The 20,454-nt window shown below is 46.3% G+C and overlaps 1 protein-coding gene across 2 annotated transcripts in view; it reads left to right on the forward strand.

The window, feature by feature from the left end:
* The first annotated feature begins 6 nt into the window (after nt 1-6).
* Nucleotides 7-20,454, forward strand: part of OXNAD1 (oxidoreductase NAD binding domain containing 1) — a 27,167-nt gene continuing 6,719 nt past the window's right edge. Inside the window, exons 1-6 of one of the 2 annotated variants that reach the window (XM_014585094.1) lie at nt 7-152; nt 2,752-2,961; nt 3,209-3,335; nt 3,604-3,667; nt 8,101-8,207; nt 16,515-16,656. In XM_014585094.1, coding sequence (XP_014440580.1) covers nt 3,235-3,335; nt 3,604-3,667; nt 8,101-8,207; nt 16,515-16,656 — 414 coding nt within the window. In that variant the 5' untranslated portion in view covers nt 7-152; nt 2,752-2,961; nt 3,209-3,234. The remainder of the gene's footprint in view (nt 153-2,751; nt 2,962-3,208; nt 3,336-3,603; nt 3,668-8,100; nt 8,208-16,514; nt 16,657-20,454) is intronic. The other variant, XM_006170703.1, reaches the window with a different exon arrangement.

Genomic DNA, 20,454 nt, shown 5'->3' on the forward strand with positions numbered 1-20,454 from the left:
GCCCTGGTCCCAGGCGGCGGCAGGAGCTCCGTGACCTCCCGGACCTCTCTCCCCCGGGACGCGCTGTCAGCGCCTGCGGAATTTCGCTTCAACCGGTGACCTTGAGCTGGGGGCGACTTTAACCTTGAGCTTGTTAAAGTCCCTGGCTGCAGGTACGTCCCCGCCTCTTCCTCACCCGATGGCTGCTAACACCCTGACCTGCGGTGCTGAAAGGACGGCCTGTAAGCGGGGTTGGGTGCTGGTCGTCGGCGGGGCGTGGAACCTGCTAACCGCAGAGATGTGGAGAAGCAGGAATAGCCGCCCTTTGTCATCGGGAGCTCGCGCCGAGTGCAGCTCCGTCAGCCCCGGGGGTCACGGTGTGGCTTCGTTAAATTCCAGGCTGACGCCTTAACCAATGTCACACTCCCAGGAAGTGAGGAGCCTGTCGGTCTCCAACGGCCGGAAACAATCCCTTGTGTGAACTCCAGCTTCTTTCTTAAACTGTTGCTAGTGGGCAGGATTGTCAGCAAGAGGCCCTGTGTTACCTCCAAGCATGATGTGAGGAAAGGGAGGTTGTCCTAAAGGCAGCCCTAGCGCCCGTTTTGGCACTGCCAGTGCCATGTTGGGTTGTGCGCCCTTGCCAGCCGTTCTTATCTCAGAAGAGCAGGAGTGCAGTGTGTTGGGGAAACGCACTCCCCAGAAACCGAAAATCCGGCTCAGAGTCTGACCGGGTTCCAAATTAGCTCTGAGAGCTGGATATTTACATTCTTTGGGCCTTATTTCCTTTCCTTTGTTTCTTTTTTTTTTTTTTGGAGAGGTTTTTGTTGTAGGGCACGTGTGCTTGCCAGACAGACAGAGAGAGACAGAGAGATAGAAAGCGAGAAATCACCCCCCAGGAGGGATGGCCACGTCGCAATCCCTTCTCCTGCTGCAATTCCTTCTCCTCCTTTCTCCTCTTGGGATCTTGGGCACACATGCACACATATGTGCCTTGCGTGAGTTCCAAGCCACCGGGTCCGGGACAAGAACCACGGTCGGCCACGTGGGAGTCCAGCACCTTACCCACTGTATCTGCGAGACCTAGACAGGTGCCCGACACCCTGTGACAGCTGAGTGAACTAAGTGTACTTGCTGAGCTGAAACCAATGTCCTGTAATAATCTTGGATCTTAAACTCAGTCTGTCGCTCATAATCATTTTACTTCTTGTTTAATGGATATCAGTTTTATTTAAGCGTTTGTCATGAAATTTTTTGTTTCAGAAATAGAATAAAGTGTTTTTGGTAAGGTAAGACACCTATAGGTATAAACATTGATGGAATATTCTTTTTTTTAATTGTCAGAGAGCGTGTGCATTCAATAGTTCGAGACAGTGGAAAAAGTGCCCCTGGTGAGGCACAGCCATGCCACAGCCCCTTCCCCATGTCTCCATCCTGTCAGGATCTGGGGCACTCATGCTCACGTGCCTGGCATGTTTTTTCAGCTGCTGGGTCAGGGCTCAGACTGTGGTTGGCCATGTGGGACTGAGCTGTAGAGCTCAATGTTCTTTCTTGTCTGGCTTTAGAAATTCCTTAGTGTAGGGACCAGCAGTTGGCATAATGGCTATGTTGCTGGATTCCCGTGTGGTCTACTGCAGTTCGAGTTCCAGACCCGGTGGCTTGAACTCACGCTGGGCGTGTGTGCGTGCCCAAGATCCCGAGAGGAGAATGGAGGAGAAGGGATTGTGGCGTGACCATCCCCCTGGGGGGTGATTTCTCGCTTTCTGTCTCTCTCTGTCTTTCTGGCGAGCGCACGCTCCCTGTAGCAAAAACCTCTCTATAAAAAAAGAAATTACGTAGTGTGTGCTGAATGCTGTGGTTGATTAGCCGCAGTGAGTATTGGAGGCCATTGGATATATTTCCAAAGTTGGGTAGTACTTCCCCCCCCCTTTTTTTTTTTTGCCAGAAGGAAGGTGTGCTTCCCAGAGAGAGAGAGAGCACCAACCCCTTCCCCACAGGTGGGGATAGTCCTATTACAGTTTTTCCTTCCATCTCCTTCCTATCGGGATTTTGGGCATGCACGCACATGTTCCTGGTGCGCTTTTCAAGTATCCAGGGTGGGATTTGAACTGCAGTCAGCCATGTGGGCTCCAGCTCCCTATGCACAGGGCTTAACCGCTGCACTGTGGGATCAGCCCTTTGGTTTTGTTTTGTTCTGTTTTTTAAAATGCAAAGGAGTGGCATAAAGTTGGAAGGCACTTCGGAAGTTTTATAAAAATGCCCTTTATTCCCCAGTAGGTGGCACTGTTGGTCATGATTCGTGTTACAGAACAAGATTTTAGAATTTTAAAGAGCATAGCTCTTAAAAATTACTATTTGTTTTCCAGTTCACGTGAGAAGTAAACCATTCAAACAGCATAATTACTGAATGATGTATCGTATTGTGAGGACAGTTTGCTTTAGCAATAGTTATCTGAAAAATTGAGCAAATCAGTATCTTCATATTTAACTAAGCAGTTCAGTTTTACCAGGGAACGTGGTCTTAAATGACATGTAGCTCCATTCTAGCCCTTGGTTGGTGCTTCATGAGGTGGATATTCTAAGTAGCAGGAGTTAAAGGCAGCCCGAAGAAGACGAGCCCAAGACGTGTAAGAGAGACAGGAGAGGAGAGTGGCAGCGGGCGGGGGCTTGCTGGGAGGCAGTGCTTGCTGACTTACGGGGTCCTTGCCCCAGAGGTATCAGAGCTTGCTGCCAGTCTGCCCCAGCCGTGCTCTTACCTGCTGTCTCCCACTGCAGGGACCTGTGAGGATTTCAGTGCCGAGAAAAACCGCCCGTGTTCCCGCTGCTGTATCCAGGGTCTCAGCATAACCCGGACCCCAATATCCCGTGTCCGCCTGCCAGCCAGCCGCACACGTAGCGACTCCCGCGTCTTATGGACTTGCGAAGCCAGTTCCGCCCTCTTTCTTCCAGTGGCCAGTGCACCCTTTTAGTTTAGCACACTTAGAGGTAAACAGGAACACGGATGAGCAGCAGTGCCAGGGTTACGTCTCTGCTACCGTGGAGATAACCTTGGGTCCATGCTAAAGAGCGGCAGGAACTTTGTCAGGGTGAAGTCAGGTCCCTGGTCACAGCTGGTAGATCAGCTCCAGCACCAGCAGAACTGCATGCCCTTCCTTACTGGCTCCTAAAATCGTTGGATGTTCTCCTGCTTTTCCTTTAGCTCATTTTAATTTTCAGTTTCGCCTTTGCCCAGGAAGCATCTGAGTCTCTACTGCGGTCATGATTCTGGGGTCGTTGCCAGGCTCTGCTGGGGCCATCTGTACTCGGGCTGCCTTGCCCAGGTTGCCACCCGGCACCGTGCGCCACCTCGCTCTAAGCAGGTGAGTCTCCATGTCTTCAGTGTCATTTGCAGTTGATTTTCAAAGAAACTGCTGGCTCTGGGCGGCAGATCAGACTCCCAGGAGGGGTAGCATCGCAGCCTAATGTGCATTCCTCAGGAGATTGTCAATCTCTAGTTAAGATGTAGCTACTTTGTAGGATCCATAATGTTATGCTGTATTTTGAATAGCCATGATATTACATGGGAAACTAATTTTAGTATTTTTGTGATAATAATACTTAAAAACCTAATTTTATTTTCTGTTAAAGCATAATGAGATCCCAAAGGAAAACTGACCACTTGCAGAGGACTGCCAGCGCCGTGCGGCGGGAGGTCTGTACTTGGGTTTGCCAGGTCTTTCTGGTTGGGCACCCTGGCTCGCAGTTCTGACTGCCCAGTGGGTACAGTGTTCGTGAGCGCGATCTCTTTGAGGGACAGTTGAGAACGTTTGTTATGTTCTGTTTAGAGATTTTATGAGCAGGACATATGTAACGAATCTGAAAAGATGACAGGAAAGTTCAGAGCTTTTCTCTTTAAACTTGGAATAAGTATATTCATCCTCCGTGAAGGGAAGATAGCAGTTCAAAGAGCCAGTCTTGCAGTGATGGTGTTCAGGGTTCTATTTTAGAAATAGAACTGGCTTTAGAGCCTACACTTGATGACCAGCTCCCCTGCTCTTTTTCCCTTCTTCTTTTCTTTTTTGCTTTTTCTGGCACCAAGTCTCAAAAAGTCCTTGTTCTCCTCTCCACTTTAGAACAACTTATTGCATGAAGGGAAAAAGCACTCACATCTGAGAAAGGAAGGTGCAAGCTCTTGTTACCGCCAGCCCACCCCGTGCCCAGCGTTTCCTCACCGTAGCAGGCTAGAGAAAGCTAATCTGACCACGGGAGGGGGTGTCGGGCTGAGAACTAGAGGAGCTTCACCCTCATCTCAGTGAGTAACCCCATTTTCACTTAAGAAAAAACTGTATACTTGATTTTGTGATGTTGAGTATTTCTCACACACTCAGATATATTTAGCTTAGCGTTTCCTGTTTGACAGTTAACACTGTTTCATGCAGAGAAGTTACGCATTTCTGCAGCGCGAGCGGGAGTGTGTCGTCAGTTCAGGACAGTAGAGGGCGCTCTCCAGTGTAAAGCCGTGTTGTTTACACTCCACTTTTAGAGTTAGTCTACTTCCAGGAAGTTGCTTTGGGACTGAAGCTGGTATGTTGCTGGTTTGGTTTTAAGTTGATTTTTTTTTAAAGTCTATAAAATTAGTGCAGCAGGGTACGTGTGTATAGGGGAGTGTGCATGTGTGTTTATATGTGTGTGTGAATGAGCGTGATGTCTGTATATGTGTGTGTGTTTGTGCATGTGTATAGCAGTGTGTAGGTGTTTGTATGTGTGTTTGTGTATGTAGGTATTATGTGGGTTTGAGTGTGCAGTTATGTGTATGCATATTTATGTTGGAGTGTGTGCATGTTTTTAACGTGTGTATATATTTGTATGTGTGTACATGTTTGTAAATATGTCTATGTGTGTGCACACATGCATATGTGTGTATGAGAACATGCATGTGTACAAACGTAAATACGTCTATGTGTGTGTGCACACATGTATATGTGTGTATGAGAACATGCATGTGTACAAGTGTATAAGCATGTTTATGTGTGTGAATTATACCAGCCATAAGAAGAATAAGCTAGGACTACCCCAGGGAAATGGGAGGGTCGTCCTCGCTGAATCTCTGAGTCTTAATCTGCTCATCTGTGAAGTAGGAATTAGGATGCCTGCACCTCCCTCCTGGGGTGCTTCTTGTACAATGAGTACTTTATAGACAGAAAGGCAGCAATACAGGTAAGACACGATAGGACAATAAGTAGACCTCTAACAGCAAGCTAGTACAAGTGAAAAGGAATCAGTGCTTTTTCCAAAATCGATCAGGTGCATAAAATTAGTTTCTTCAGATCAGAGTCCGCCCTAATCCGAGTCAGAGGCTGCCTCCCACATTCAGCTGTAACCCCAAGACTTAGCCTAGCATCTGACATATTTCCAAATGAATAAGTGAATGCATGAGAATTACTAATGCGTGCCCCAAACCCCGGGAATGGAAGCGACGGGACTGCAGCCTGGCCATCCCTGCCCTGGAGGGTGATTTTTCACTTCCCCTCTCTCTGTCTCTGGTAAGTGCACGCGTTCTATGGCAAAAACCTAAAAGAGAAAAACAAAACAAAAATCGTGGCTGGGACCAGGAGATGGCGTAATGGCTGTGTCGCTGGACTCCCACATAGTCGACTGTGGTTCCGAGTCCCAGACCTGGCAGCTTTGAACTCACGCCGGGTGCATGTGAGTGCATGCCCAAGAGGAGGATGGAGGAGAAGGGACTGGCGTGGCCATGCCCCAGGGGTGAGTTCTCGCTTTCTGTCTCCAAGCCTCTGTATCTTTCTGGACAGTGTGCATGCCCTATAGTAAAAATCTCTTTCTTCAAAGAAAGAAGGAAAGCCCGTCGGGCACCTGTGCACACACTGAGGATCCTGACGGGGTGGGGAAACGGAGGGGGAGGAATTGCTGTGTGAGCACGTTTCAGAGGGCGGTGCTTGCTCTCATTTCTCTTCCGCCACCCCCTCCTCCTGGTGAGTGTTCATACTTTCTGGCCATTAAAAAAAAGAAAGTAAAAACACGAGGTTGACATAGACTCGTGTGGTTTTTCTTTCACTTAGGTTAAAATTGGCACCTTGCGATCTGACCCCTGCAGGTCAGATTGCTATTTGGCCACCATCTCAGTAATGCCTCTGGGTCTTGGTGTCTTTCTGCAGAAAGTGGCAGACTGTTCTCGATAGTGACTGAAGCCTCCTTCAGCTCTGAACTTCTCCAAGTCCTAGCTGCATTTCGGTTTCAAGTCGTCTCTAATCCTGGCTTTGCCTGCATATTTAAGCCAGAAAACAGTGAACAGGAATGACAGGGAAGGCCGGTTTTCCCAAGGAAGGCCTATGCCCTGTACAGGACTTTTGCATCAGCAGGCACATCCAAATATCTTGCAAGAAGGCAAAAACATCCAAATATCTTGCAAGAAGGCAGCTTCTTAAATCAGTGTGTGGAACTTCCTCTTACATGCTGACTCCATCGAGACCTTAAAAATGTATACTAGTGGAAGTCGGCAAGCTGTCGGACAGAAGGGTCTGCATGGTATTTTATGGGAAACTTCATTTCCTGCCATGTGTTCTGGCTCGGGCTGTGGCTCGGTGAGGTTTCAGTTTCCCAGTCCTGGTCCACGAAGTGCAGAGCGTGCACACGCCACAACACTGCTGCTTTCCCGTGCGCTTGCACACTCGGTAAAAGGGGGGCACGGCTCACGGTCAGGACCGCACTGAGAGCCTCGTTATGTGGGAAACTTGTGGGCAGTAGGCACTAAAGTGAAAAATACAGCTGAAGGGACCAGCAGTTGGCGTAATGGCTGTGTCGCTGGACTCCCACGTAGTCGACTGGTTCAAGTTCCTGACCCGGTGGCTTAAACTCACGCCGGGCATGTGTGCGTTCATGCCCAAGATCCCGAGAGGAGAATGGAGGAGAAGGGATTGGGGCATGGCCATCCGCCCTGGAGGGTGATTTCTCGCTTTCTGTCTGTCTGTCTCTCTGTCTTTCTGGCGAGCGCACGCGCCCTATAGCGAAAACCTCTGGAAAAAAAATACAGCTGAATACGGAGTGTGGCTTGCTTTCTCTTCTTCACTGAATTTTGTATTTGAACATTGGCAATCAACTCCATTTCCCATAGTCCAGAGTCTGGTTGTAAAGCATTCTCATTGGTTTCAGCTGAAATTCTCCTCCTACAGAGCTTATGAATATTGATCTCCCTGTCAAGTGACTCTTCCAGAAGTGTTCGAAGCTTCTAGGTATAGTTTTGTTAATTCAACAGAAGCTAGTTAGGCTGTCAGAAATGAGAAGATCTCACTCTTGGCTGTGTTTTTACAAATTACGATATTGAAAGAAAACAGTTCGTGTTTATAAAATAACGTTTCTTTTGTATGAACAAAGGTGGGAGCGAGCAAGTAGTGAGGCCTCGGCTGTTCCTGCCCCTCGGTGACGCGGGGTGTGGCGAGGGACACAGCAGCCCTCCCTGTGGCCTCGGCTGTCCCTGCCCCTCGGTGACGCGGGGTGTGGTGAGGGACACAGCAGCCCTCCCTGTGAAGAGCCGCGCCTGCTGCGTCCTCCTTGGGGACATCGGGCCGGCTTCTCCGCGGTGCAGCCCCAGCGTTCTCTAACCCACAGCGGGCTGCACTACGTGCCTCATGTGTGATCTTGCTAGCCTTCCTGGCAACTCCGAGATGCAGTTGTGATTCACAGTTTTTTCTCTTTTCATTTACTTATTTGTTTGAAAATCATGCCAGGTGCATGTGTGTGTGCCCAACATGTGAAGAGAATTAAGGGGTGATTTTTCATTTTCACTCTCTCTCTCTCTCTCTCTCTCTGTCTGTCTGTCTGTCTCTGTGTGTGTGTGTGTGTGTGTCTGATGAGCGCTTGTGCCCCATAGCCAAACTTAGAAAAAAGAAGTAAGTTAACGAGTCCCTTAGAGAGATGTTCGTTGTACACGGGATGCAATTAAACTAGCGTGATAGAAAGCTTCTCAGAAAGAAGTGCATTGGAGTTTGTCCTCCTGGTGGTGACTGCCCTGAAGCAGCGGCAGCGTTCGCATGGTAGATTTCAGAAGGCCTCGGTGCCCGGAGTGCCAACGCCGCGGCCTCGCACTGCGCACACACTGGCCTCAGCACGGTTGTCTTTTGGCTCTAGATCGTGTCACCTGCCAAGGTGTGTGGAGCCGCCGACGAGTCGCCCACGGTGAGGAGCATCCGCCTGCTCGTGGCCGATAAGCACTTCTCCTTTAAAGCCGGCCAGTGGTGAGTGGCTTTTCTTTTTTCCAAATGCGCGTGTTCGAGAAGGTGCCATCAGGTAGGAGGGACTCCTCTTTCTTCCGAGAAGGACGTCTGTGGCTGGCCACTGCCCCTGGGGGAGGGGTGCGAGCCTTTTTGCATGGAGAATCTGCTTTCTGTCCTGGCCTCGGAGTCCACGCGGGGCGTGTGCAGGGTCCTCTCAGCGCGCATCAGTCGTGTCGCTGTGAGCCCTCTGTGTGCAGGCGGCCGCGCACTGGTCTGCAGGGCCAGCCGCTCTCGGGCATGGTGTCGGCCGCCCCAACGGCAGACAGGGCGCTGCGGCACTCCGGTGTGCTCACCTCTGTGCTGCTGGAGAGTCCCACAGTTCGAAAGCTCGTCCTCATGCCCAGTAAGGAGTAAACGAAGCGGTCTGGAGAGAATGGTCGCTGTGTCGTGGGACCTGACCGTCTGCTCGCCCGAATTTATGAATCACTCTTCCCTGATCTGGGTTGGAAATGCTCTGCTCTATGCAGGATGACGGCTCCCAGTCGGGCCCAGCCCTCCCTTTCCTCCTTCCTCCACTCCTCCGCTGCCAGGTCGTAACTCAGGAGTAATCAGTGTGCTGTCGGGGTAACAGCCCCGTGTCCCCCTGTCCCTCCCAGTGGCCTCACTGAGCTGCAATTCAAGTGGAATCGTAAAGAATGCGACTCACAGTTCCCCAGGAGAAGGTGGAGAAGGTGTGTTTGGGTGTGTGTGTCCTTTATTTAAATAAAGCACTCATTTCTAAGTGAATTTCTGGCACGTCGATCTTGATAGTACTTCTTAGGAGTCACTTGACTAATTTTGGCAGTCCATCTGGAAATGTGGTTTTGTCAGGAGGAGGATGTGTGATCATAGCAAGTGCTAGCAGTCTTGTGTTAATAGTTTGCCTTTGAATTTCAAACTAGAAAACAAGATGCTGATTGCAATAATTTGCGTTTGTGTAGCAATTTACTGCAATCTTTGCACACGTTCCGTGATACATATCAGATGCAGTTTGGCTGTTTTGGGGGGTGGGCAACATGTTTACCCTTCAGAGCGGTTAGCCCTTCCTACATGGACAAGTCGACACTTTAACTGTGACGGCCCGCTCTCCCACACTTCCTTCTGCGGACGTGTCTGGGGCACGCGCAGCCCTGTCTGCCTCCCACCCTGAATCCCGCCCAGACGCAGACCCCAGTCCCCTGCTCAGAAGCCCGAGCTCTATTAAAGTGCCGCTGCCAGTGCATCCTGCAAGCCTGATTCCCGCTTTCTGGGGTCCCTTTGTGGTTCCTAAGGTGAACTTCCTGGGGGTTGGCATGCCATAGCCCTTCCAGCCCCTGGAGTTGATCACTGATGTCAGGAATGGTTTTAGCACGAGCCTGACCGATCCCAGCTCCTGAGGTCAGGCCTGGGGAGAGGGGCCATCGTGGCCCGTTAGCAGTGGCCCTTCCCCTGCCATGTGTTGGCCAGCACTCCTTCCTGGCACTAGGTCCACCCCTTTGCACAGATTGTCCCCTTACAGTGGCTTGTTGTGTGGCTCTAGGGGGTGTGGGTCCCTTTGATGTTTAGCCCCACGTGTGCAGAGCGGCCTTTGCCGAGGCTGACGACGTCCCTGCCTCCCGGGCTGTCACAGGCTGACTGCGTGCTCTAGGCGCTCCTAGATCGTCTCAGTAGTAACCCCCCGTGGCTGGCACTTGGGAGAAGAGGACGCAGATCGGCGAGAGGGAGCTGGGATGTGGCAGAGACCGAGGGTATCAGCCCGGAGCTGCGGCAGCGACCGCGAGGATTGCCACTGGGCTTCTCCGGAGGGATTTGGCCGTGAACCTGCATCTTAGGATTTTTGCCAAACTCTTGAGGATGAGGTTCCAGGCCCGATCCTACCAATAAATGGATAAATGGATGCTCTTTATGACCAGCTAGAGCTCTGGCCACAGATCCCTGTGTGGACACCCTCAGCATAGACCAGAGAAGGCCCTCGGGGCTCTTCCTGGGCTGCACTTCTTCCTGGCCTCCCAGGACTGGCTGCTATGCTGGGAGATCAGTTCAAGAACCCCAGCCGTCCAATCCAGCAAGACGCCAGAAGAGGGCCCTTTCCACTGGCATTTTTCAGAGGGTAGGGTGGAGCCTCGGGCTCCTCTCCTTAGTAGCCAGGCGGGTGTTTGCTGGCAGCTGGCTTCTTGTGTCTGCTCCTCACCCTCCAGGCCCCCTCCTCCCTGGGCGGAGAGACTGGCACCCCCTCCTGGGGCCGGAGGGGCCGCTCTGAGCCCGCCTGCCAGTGGGTCTGTGTGGGCAGGGCCCGAGCCGTCTGTACAGTGTATGGCCCTCACGTGTGCAGCAGGCTGGACTCGGCCATGCGTGGGAAGCACTGCACCCCTCAGCACCTCCGTTCTCACTGCCCTTCGCCATGCTTGTCGGTGAGCGTTCAGGGTCTCTAGATCAGTGGAAGTGAGCTCTCCCCTGCAAAGTCTTCCTGGTTCCCCCACTCCTGGGGCGGTGGACTGCTCCTTCCTCTGCCCTGTCCCTTTCCTCTAAGCAGATTTTACCGCGGCCCAGGCGATGGTATTTATTTCTTCACTATCCTCCCATTAGAGGGTTTTATTGAGGGCAGGAGCCAAGACATACCCAACACCTCCGCGCCTCCAGCAGGCGCCTTACTGTCCGTCATCGTAGGCAGGCGCTGTCGGGGTCTGTGCAGAGAATGAGGGGCTCCGAGTGCTGCGGCAGAGGGTAAAAGGATCTGGCTCTCACAGGACAGCACTGTCAGCTGCCCAGGGTCTGCATCACCGTGCGCTGGGCGCTGGGCTGCCTCTGTGTGCAGGGCTGGCTGCCCGCAGTGCCAGAGGAGCATATGGGCATGTTACTTCATTATGCACCTGGGCTCTTCGCAGTTCACTGACTCATCTGGGGTACAGTGGGCGCCCCAACTACTGCTCCAAGAGTGCTCATTCTGCAAAGGGGATTTCTTCCCTCCTCTCCCCTCCCCTCCCCTCCCCGCTTCTTTGTGCCAGAGGGTGCATGTGCTCACCAGAGACAGACAGGGAGAGGAAAAATGCACTCCCTCCATACAGGACGTGGTCACGCTTCAATTTCTCCCTCATTTCTTCAGCCTGTCAGGATTGGGGCCATACATGCACGTGTACCAAATGTGTTTTTCAAGCCAATGGGGCCAGGGTTTGAACCACATGGTCATGTGGAATCCAGCCCTGTCGACCACTAGGTCATAGGTCAGCCCCTGTAAAGCGCATTTATAAAGGTGTGTGTTTATAGTTTCTTTCTTGGACAGATGTTTTATGAAATACGTGTTGCTCATATTTCTAAAAATACATTCAGATAAATTTTCTATGTAATTTGAATTCTTCTGTATATGTTAATGAAAAAAACCTTTTTTCCCCCAAAGGTTGTCCAGAGATTAGAGAAGAGGGGTCCCTTTCACTCCCCTGAGAGACAGGTTGTTACGTTGAGCAGCAGAGGGCGCTGCAGTTCAGGGGATAAAGCCGCAAAAGGCGCCCATTGATTTAGTTATTTTTTTTAACATGGAAATTGTGGAGATTCTAAATCTTTTCTCTTCGATAGCATAGAGCAGCTGTGTTAATAAAGGCTAAATATAGTATTTAAAATTTTCATCTTGTCTTAAATGAAAAGGAAGTTGAAGTATTTATGGAAAAGCGTCAAGTGAAAATAGGGTCTGGATCATTTCCATTCCCAGGCTGGATTTTCCAAGACAACAGAAAAAATGACCGGATATCTAAGGCCACAGATGAAAGGAGAGTATCACTTAAGGTCATAGATCGGATCAGTAGAGAACATCTCGTACTTTTCATATCAGCCTGCATGTAGGGGAACAGCCGGGGAGAAATTGCTTTTTGCTGTTTGACTGTTGAAAAACACCTAGATTGAATATGTAAATTTTCTAGACATAAGAATAATAATTTTGTGTAGACCTGGTTCTAAAAAAATTATTTTTTCATTGGTATGTGATGACTGGATTTGTTGCATTTTCGAGGATCTCCACCAAATGGTTTTTTGTGACCAATTATTGAAGGCTCGAAATTCAAGAGTTATAGGCTATAGGAGTGTGGTTAAAAGCAAAGAAGGAATCGTAAGACTTTCAGAACTCCGAAGGTCACATTAGCTTATTTAAGTTTGGCAAATGCCAGTCAAAGAGTTTATGTTGTTTTTGTTGTTGTTGCCCCCCCTCCCCTTTAAAAAAAAATGATTGAGATCTTCAGGTTGAATATCTCTTATCTGAAATGTCTGGGATTACAAGTGTTTTGCATTTTGGAAGATTTTAGATTTTGTAATAGTTGGATATACATATTGAAATCCCTTAGTGATGGGACCCAAGTCTAAACCCTAAATTCATTTATGCTTTATATACATCTTATACACACACTGAGGTCATCTCAATACAGTATTTTTGTATGTCAACGTTTAGGCTGCAACCTGTCACATGAAGTTAGACGTGGAGTTCTCCACTTACGGTGTCATGCTGGCACTGTGAATTTTTCAGATTTTGGAGCATTTCTTTTTTGAGTGGAATGTATTTTCGTTTCTCTTGGGTGTAAATCTAGAAATAAAATTGTTGGGTCATTTGGTAACCGTGTCCAACTTTTGTAGGTATTTCCAAACTTTCTCAAAGTAGCTGTACCGTTTTACAACCCCATTAATGATATGTGAAGGTTCCAGCATAACACTTCCTATTGCTTGTCTTTTTGATTTATATTTCCCTAGTGATTAATGATGTCGAGCATCTTTTCATGTGCTTATTAATCATTTATATATCTTCTTAGAAGAAATGTTCATTAAAATTCTGTTCCAGTTTTTAATTTTGCTTGTCTTTTTCTTTTTTTAAGCCAAGTTGTAAGAGTTCTGTGCATAATCTGTGTGTAAGCTCCTTAATGTGTATGTACACTTTTTTCCCATTCTGTGGGTTGTTTCTTACCTTTCCGGATGATATCACTTGTAGCACAAAATTCTTCATTTTGATAAAATCTGGTGTTTCTGTTTTTTCTTTTACCTTTGTGGTTTGATGTTGCATCTAAGAAACCATTGTCATGAAGATTCACTCCTGTGTTTTCTTCTGTACGTTTATAACTTTAGGTCTTAAAGTGTACACCTCGGCTGCCTTTTTACTTTACTTTTGTTTATGGTATGAGGTAGGAGTCCAGCTCTATTCTTTTACATGTGGATATCCAATTGTCTCAATATCATTTCTTGAATGGAATACTTTTTCCCCATCGAATTGTGTTGGCATCTTTGTTAAAAATCAGTTGACCATAAATTTAAGGATTTACTTTTGGATTCTCAATTCTTTTCCATTGAGCTGAATGTCTGGGGTTTTTTGTTTGTTTGTTTTTGCCAGTATTATAATATGTTCATTATTGTAACTGTAGAGGAACTTTTTTTTTTTTTCTTTTTTTGGAGAGGTTTTTTTTTTTGCTATAGGGCACGTGCACTCGCCAGACAGAGAGAAATAGACAGAAAGCAAGAAAACACCCCTCCAGGGGGGATGGCCACGCCGCAATCCCTTCTCCTCCATTCTCCTCTCGGGATCTTGGGCATGCACACACACGCGCCTGGCATGAGTTTAAGCCACCGGGTCCAAGACTTGAACCACAGTTGACTTCGTGGGAGTCCAGCGACATAGCCATTACGCTAACTGCTGGCCCCACTGTAGAGGAACTTTTGAAATCAGGAGGTGTGAGTCCTCCAGATTTATTCTTTTTCAAGATTGTTTTAATGATCCTGGGTTCTTTTAATTTCCATATGAATTTTATGATCAAGTTATTAATTTCTAAGGAAAGAAACTACTGGTATTTAGGTAGATACTGCATTGGATCTGTAAATCAATTTGATGAGTATTGCCATCTTAACAATATTGTGTTCCAGTTCATGAACATAGGCCATCTTTTCACTGATTTAGATCTTTAATGTTTTTAATAATGCTTTTTAGTTTTCACTGTGTAAGTCGTATACTTATTTTGTTAAGTTTGTTTTCAGTTATTTATATGCTATTTCATAAAAGACATTTTCTTTTTTTGGAGAGGTTTTTTTTTTTGCTATAGGGCACGTGCACTCCCCAGACAGAGAGAAATAGACAGAAAGCAAGAAAACACCCCTCCAGGGGGGATGGCCACGCCGCAATCCCTTCTCCTCCATTCTCCTCTCGGGATCTTGGGCATGCACACACACGCGCCTGGCATGAGTTTAAGCCACCGGGTCCAAGACTTGAACCACAGTTGACTTCGTGGGAGTCCAGCGACATAGCCATTACGCTAACTGCTGGCCCCACTGTAGAGGAACTTTTGAAATCAGGAGGTGTGAGTCCTCCAGATTTATTCTTTTTCAAGATTGTTTTAATGATCCTGGGTTCTTTTAATTTCCATATGAATTTTATGATCAAGTTATTAATTTCTAAGGAAAGAAACTACTGGTATTTAGGTAGATACTGCATTGGATCTGTAAATCAATTTGATGAGTATTGCCATCTTAACAATATTGTGTTCCAGTTCATGAACATAGGCCATCTTTTCACTGATTTAGATCTTTAATGTTTTTAATAATGCTTTTTAGTTTTCACTGTGTAAGTCGTATACTTATTTTGTTAAGTTTGTTTTCAGTTATTTATATGCTATTTCATAAAAGACATTTTTCCAAATTTCATAGTTGACTCGTTCATGTCTAGTCTATAGAAACACAGATGATTTTTGTATATGGGTCTTATATCCTGTAACTTGACTTGAGTTTATTAGTTCTCTTTTTAGTCAATTTATTAGGGTTTTCTATATACAAGGTCATGCCATCTGTAACTCCTTCCTCTTCACCTAGGTGCCTTTCATTTCATTTTCTTGCTTACTTGTCTTGGCTAGAACCTGTAGTACAGTGTTGAGCAAAAGAGGTGGGAATAGACATCCTTGTCTTATTCCTGTTCTTAGGAAGGAAACTTTCAGTCTTTTACAATTAACTATGGTGTTAGCTGTGGGGTTTGTTTGGTTTGTTTTTAATTGCCAGAGGTGTGTGCTCAGCAGAAAGACAGAGGGAGAGATAGAGGGAGAAAGTCTCCCCTGCATGGAACATAGTCACCTGCAATCCTTTCTCCTCCATTTCGTCATCCTGTTGAAATTTTGGACACACATGCATACACACTTGACATGTTTCTCAAACCGCTAGGGCTAGGATTCAAACTATGGTCAGCCATGTGGGATCCCTCTCTCTTAACCACTAGGCTATGGAGCTGACTCTGCTGTGGGTCTTTTGTAGATGCCCTTTATCAGGCTGAGGATTCGTTGAGTGTCCTTACTAGGAAAAGGTGTTGAATTTTGTCAAATGCCTTTTCTGAGTTTGAGGTGATCATGTTGGTTTTATCTTTTATTTTATGAAGTAGTGTATTTTTTTAAGAGAGATTTTTGGAACCAGCAGATGGCAAAATGGTTACGTCACTGTACTCCCACGTAGTCCACCACAGTTTGAGTCCCAGACCCAGAAACTTAAACTCACACCGGGCATGTGTGCATGCATGCCCAAGATCCCAAGAGGAGAATGGAGGAGAAAGGATTGTGGTATGACCATCTCCCCAGAGGATGACTTCACTCTTTCTGTCTCTCTGTCTCTCCGGCAAGTGCATGTACTCTATAGCAAAAATCTCTAAAAAAAAAAAAAAGAGAGAGAGAGAGATTTTTCCCATAGGGTGCATACACTCACTGGAGTGACAGAGAGAGATAGAAAGTGAGAAGTCACCCCCCTCCACGGGTGGGGGATGGCCATGCTGTAATCCCTTCTTCTCCATTCTCTTGGGATTTGGGGCACACATATGCCCAGCATGAGTTTCAAGCTCCCAAGTCCGGGACTCAAACCCACATGGAAGTCCAGTGCCTTAACCACTACACTGCCTGCTGCTCCCGGCATTAATTCTTCTTTAAATGTTTGGTAGAATTCACCGGTAATGTCATCTGGACCTGAGCTTTTCTTTGTGGGAAGTTTTTAAATTACTGATTTAGTTCTTTGAATTGTTATGGGTCTGTTTAGATTTTCTATTTCTTCTTGAGTCAGATTTGATAGTTTATGTCTTCCTAGGACTGTGCATTTTACCTAAGGTATTTAATTTTTTTAGCCTGCAGTTGTTCATAGAATTCCTTTTTGATATTTTTTATCTTTGGTAATGTTAGAGATTATGTCCCCTTTTATTCTTGACTTTGGTAATTTATTTTTCTTTGTTCTTAGTCAGTCTAGCTAACAGTTTATGAATTTTATTTATTTCATTGCTTATTTTTTAAATTGCCTTAACAATAATAATTTATTTGTCTTTCCTTTTAGGGTTGATTTCTTCATTCCAGGAGTCTCTGTAGTTGGTGGGTTTTCAATATGCTCTAGTCCCAGACTGCTGGAACAAGAGAGGATGATAGAATTGGCAGTGAAATACACGAACCACCCTCCTGCCCTCTGGGTCCACAATAAGGTGAGCCAACTGCCTGTTGAAACTTGGCGATGTGGGCATCTCTGCCTCCCACACTCTGTCCACCTGAGAAACCTAGGCTCTCATGAGAAAGAAGGGTACACGCTCACAAATACTTTCTCAGAAAGATCAAAGAAGCACAATCTTTTTGATGCAATAAATATGATTTAAATAGACTTTGGGATCCAGAAATATTTTCTCGGTCACCCAACAGAATTAAAATGGTTTATATCTTATGCAAGTTATCGAAAGGTGGCCCTCTTGGTTGTACCCATGATGAATGTAGAGTCAGACCATTTTGTCCCCGTCATCTTAAATGCAGGGTTTCACATTAACTGTCATTGTTTGTGGGGGAAAAGACCTCTGATTACATAACACCGCTGGTGCCCAGAAATGAGCACAGGTCAATCTGCGGTGTCAGTCCCAGAGAGCTTTTAATGTGGGTTCCGAGAGGGGGTCCGCGTTTGATGGCTGCCAGGCACTCACGTTTCACTGCAGGGCTCAACACGAGCCTACGGAAGCTGCCTGTCGTTGCCTCCTAGAACTTTGGTAACGAAGAAGGAGCTCAGAACAGATCAGTTACTGTCATCTCAGTGTGTGACCCTTGTCTCCTTTCACTGCCGTCCTCTTCATTGCTAGAATGTGCCTCTGTATTTGCCAACATCCTCCATCCTGTTGTAGGTGTTCTCTCATCTGCTTTACCGAAAAGAAATGCGCCAGTACAGATACGGTTTCAAACACTTAGCGTTCTCCTGTTTCCTGGAAGTCATTAAGAGTCCACAAAGGAGAACAGTGAACAAAACTCTTTACTTTACTTTACACACGCACTCCAGTATATTTTTAGAGATCGCAGAGAAGTGTTTATTTCTCTAGAAGCTACACAGGAGTAAGTAGAGGAGACAGGCCAACAGTGGCAGGTCTCAGAGCACCAACAGAAACACACATGGGAGTAAGAGCAGGACTTTTAGACTTCTTCTGTAAAAGAGGATGTGGAAACAGGTTTGAAGCTAGTAGCTTAGGAAGTCAAGTCCCACTTAGACTCTGTTAGGTTCAGTTAGGAGAGAGGGCACACGAAGGATCACATAGACAAACCCAATTTAAAGGAATATGTTCTTATAGTTAGCAAAGGAAACTTTTGTCCTGGAAAAATCAGCCAATTTAGGATATTCTCTTGGTCCATGTGTGAATATAAGACCTTTTTGCAAATAGCTGGCCAAAGAAAATCACAGTTCATCTCAGTCTCATGAAAGAAATCAGAGAAGACATGAGTAAATAGAAAGACAGACTGTTTTTAAATGGACTGGAAGATTCAACATAGTGAAGCAGATCTTAAATTGATTTATAGATTTAACACAACATTAATCAGACTCTTAAGATTTTTTTTATAGACATAGACAAACGGATTTTAAAATTTGTGTGGGAAGAAAAAGGAACTAGATGAGTTAAAGCAATTTTGGAAGAAAAAAGTAATAAAGTGGGAAGAGTCACATTATTGAAATCGAGTATTAAAACGAAGCTACTGTAATTAAAATAGTGTGGTATCGGTGAAAGGGTAGACACGTAGATCAGTGGACCAGAATAGAGTTGAGAAATAGGTTGGCATGGCCATTTTATTTTTGACAAATAACTAAAGGAATTCCATGTGGGAAGAATAGCCTTTTCCAGCAAGTAATTCTGGAACAGTTGTACATCCAAATGCAAAAGAAAACTCCAAACCTCATGGTTTATGTTAAAAAATAAACTCAAAATGGGTTGTCTGTCTAAATGTACAACATGAACCTATTAAAGCTGTAGAAGTAAACACAGGAAATATTTTGAACTTGAATGTAGGCAAAGAATTGATAGACATGATACCAGAGTAAGATCCGTAAAAGAAAAAGTTGATAGATAGGTGTTCTAGACCCATTCTGTTTTTAACATCAGAAGGTAGCCCAGTCTGGGTGGTTTATTCAGCTCACAGTTTGGCGATCAAGGTCCGGGGGCCGCATCTGATGAGGGTCCCCTTGCTGGAGGGTCACATGGCCTTACCGAGCAGAGCAGGACACCATGTGTTTGTGTCCATGTGTCCTTGTTTTATTTCCGCTTCTTATAGATCTAACCAGTCTTCAGTCATGGGGCACCCATTCCAAAGGCCACGCCTTTCCGTTCATTGTCAGATTGAGTTTCCATCCTCCTAATCCCATTACAGCCAAATTTGAACACATGAATTATTGGAGGATGTATTCAAACCATTACAATAGGACTTAATCAAAACTAAAACTGTTTTCTGCAAAAGTCATCATTAATAAAGTTGAAAAACAACCTATAGGCTGGGAGAAAATATTTGTAATCAGTTGTACAACAAAGGACTCTCATGCAGAATATTTAAAGAACTCTCAAAAGTTTCTCAACATAATTTTTTTAAATGGGCAAGGATTGAATAGACACTTCACTAAAAAGGACATGGGGGGGGGGATAAGCTGTGAAGACACGCCCGCATCATCAGCAGTGAGGAAGGTGTAATAAAGCCGTATATAGCGGGACACCGTTTCAGGCCTGTAGAGGGGTTCACGTGGGAACTACTGACAGTGCCCAGTGCTGGCTAGGATGTGGAGCAGCTGCAACTCTCATGGCTGCTTGCATTACTAGCTGGAGTGCAAACTAGTACGGCTATTCTAGAAAACATTGCGGCCACTGTATATGAAGTTAAAAATACACTTACCCTGTGATTCAGCAGTACCAGTCCTGAGTACTTATTCTAGAAGAGGGAAAGCTGTATTCATATAAAAACCTAACGTGATATTTCTAGCAGTGCTGTTTGTAATTATCAAGAACTTGAAACAACCCAAGTATCTCTCCATGGATAAACAAACTGATAGGGTCTAACAATGGGCCACTGTTCAGCCATGAAAGGGATGCACTGTTGGTGCACACATCACCTTGGGGGACGTTCAGAGGCCTTATGTTGAACGAAAGAAGCTAGTCCCAGGACCAGCAGTTGGTGTAATGGCTGTGTCGCTGGACTCCCATGTAGTCGACTGCGGTTCGAGTCCCGGACCTGGTGGCTTAAACTAATGTCAGGCACGTGTGTGTGCGTGTGTGCCCAAGATCCCCAGGGGAGAATGGAGAAGAAGGGATTGCAGCGTGGTCATCCCTGCTGGGGGGTGATTTCTCACTTTCTGTCTCTCTGTCTCTCTCTGTCTTTCTGGTTAGTGCAAGTGCCCTATAGCAAAAACCTCTCGAAAGAAAGAAAGAAGCTAGCCCCAAAGGGGACAGACTATATAATTCTGTATTTCACATTCTGGAAGCTAAAAATACTAAGGAGGGAAACTTCAGTGGTTGACAGGGGCTGGGATAGGGAAGATTATAAGCATAAGGGGAGTTTTGGGGTGAAGGTAGTTACAGAAATATGTATGTGTGTATATATATATATATATGTGTGTGTATGTATGTGTTAAAATTTGTAGAATTACACCGAAAGAAGAAAAATTTTACTATGAGGCTTTCTTTATTGTCATTACTTAGCATGCTAAAGATGGTCATTGGAGAAAATGCCTTATTTTTCAGTCTCTTCTGATAAGGTAATTTTAAAAACAATCCTTTCTTAAATCTATAGGGACATACAAATATATTGTTCCTGTGGTTTCCTTGAGACATGGAGTCTGCTCAGGGTCTCTGGATTCTCCTCCTGGTACTGCTCTGGGGTCTCTGAAAACACACTGGTGGAACCCACACGGTGTCCACGTGCCCCTCTCCTGGAGTTGAAATGAGCCTGTCCATTCCAGCTCCTAGTGCCACGAGCCCCCACCCCCACCCCGCCCC

Source organism: Tupaia chinensis, unplaced genomic scaffold (genome assembly GCF_000334495.1).
Source record: "Tupaia chinensis unplaced genomic scaffold, TupChi_1.0 Scaffold148822_2, whole genome shotgun sequence".
NCBI classification, from domain to species: domain Eukaryota; kingdom Metazoa; phylum Chordata; class Mammalia; order Scandentia; family Tupaiidae; genus Tupaia; species Tupaia belangeri.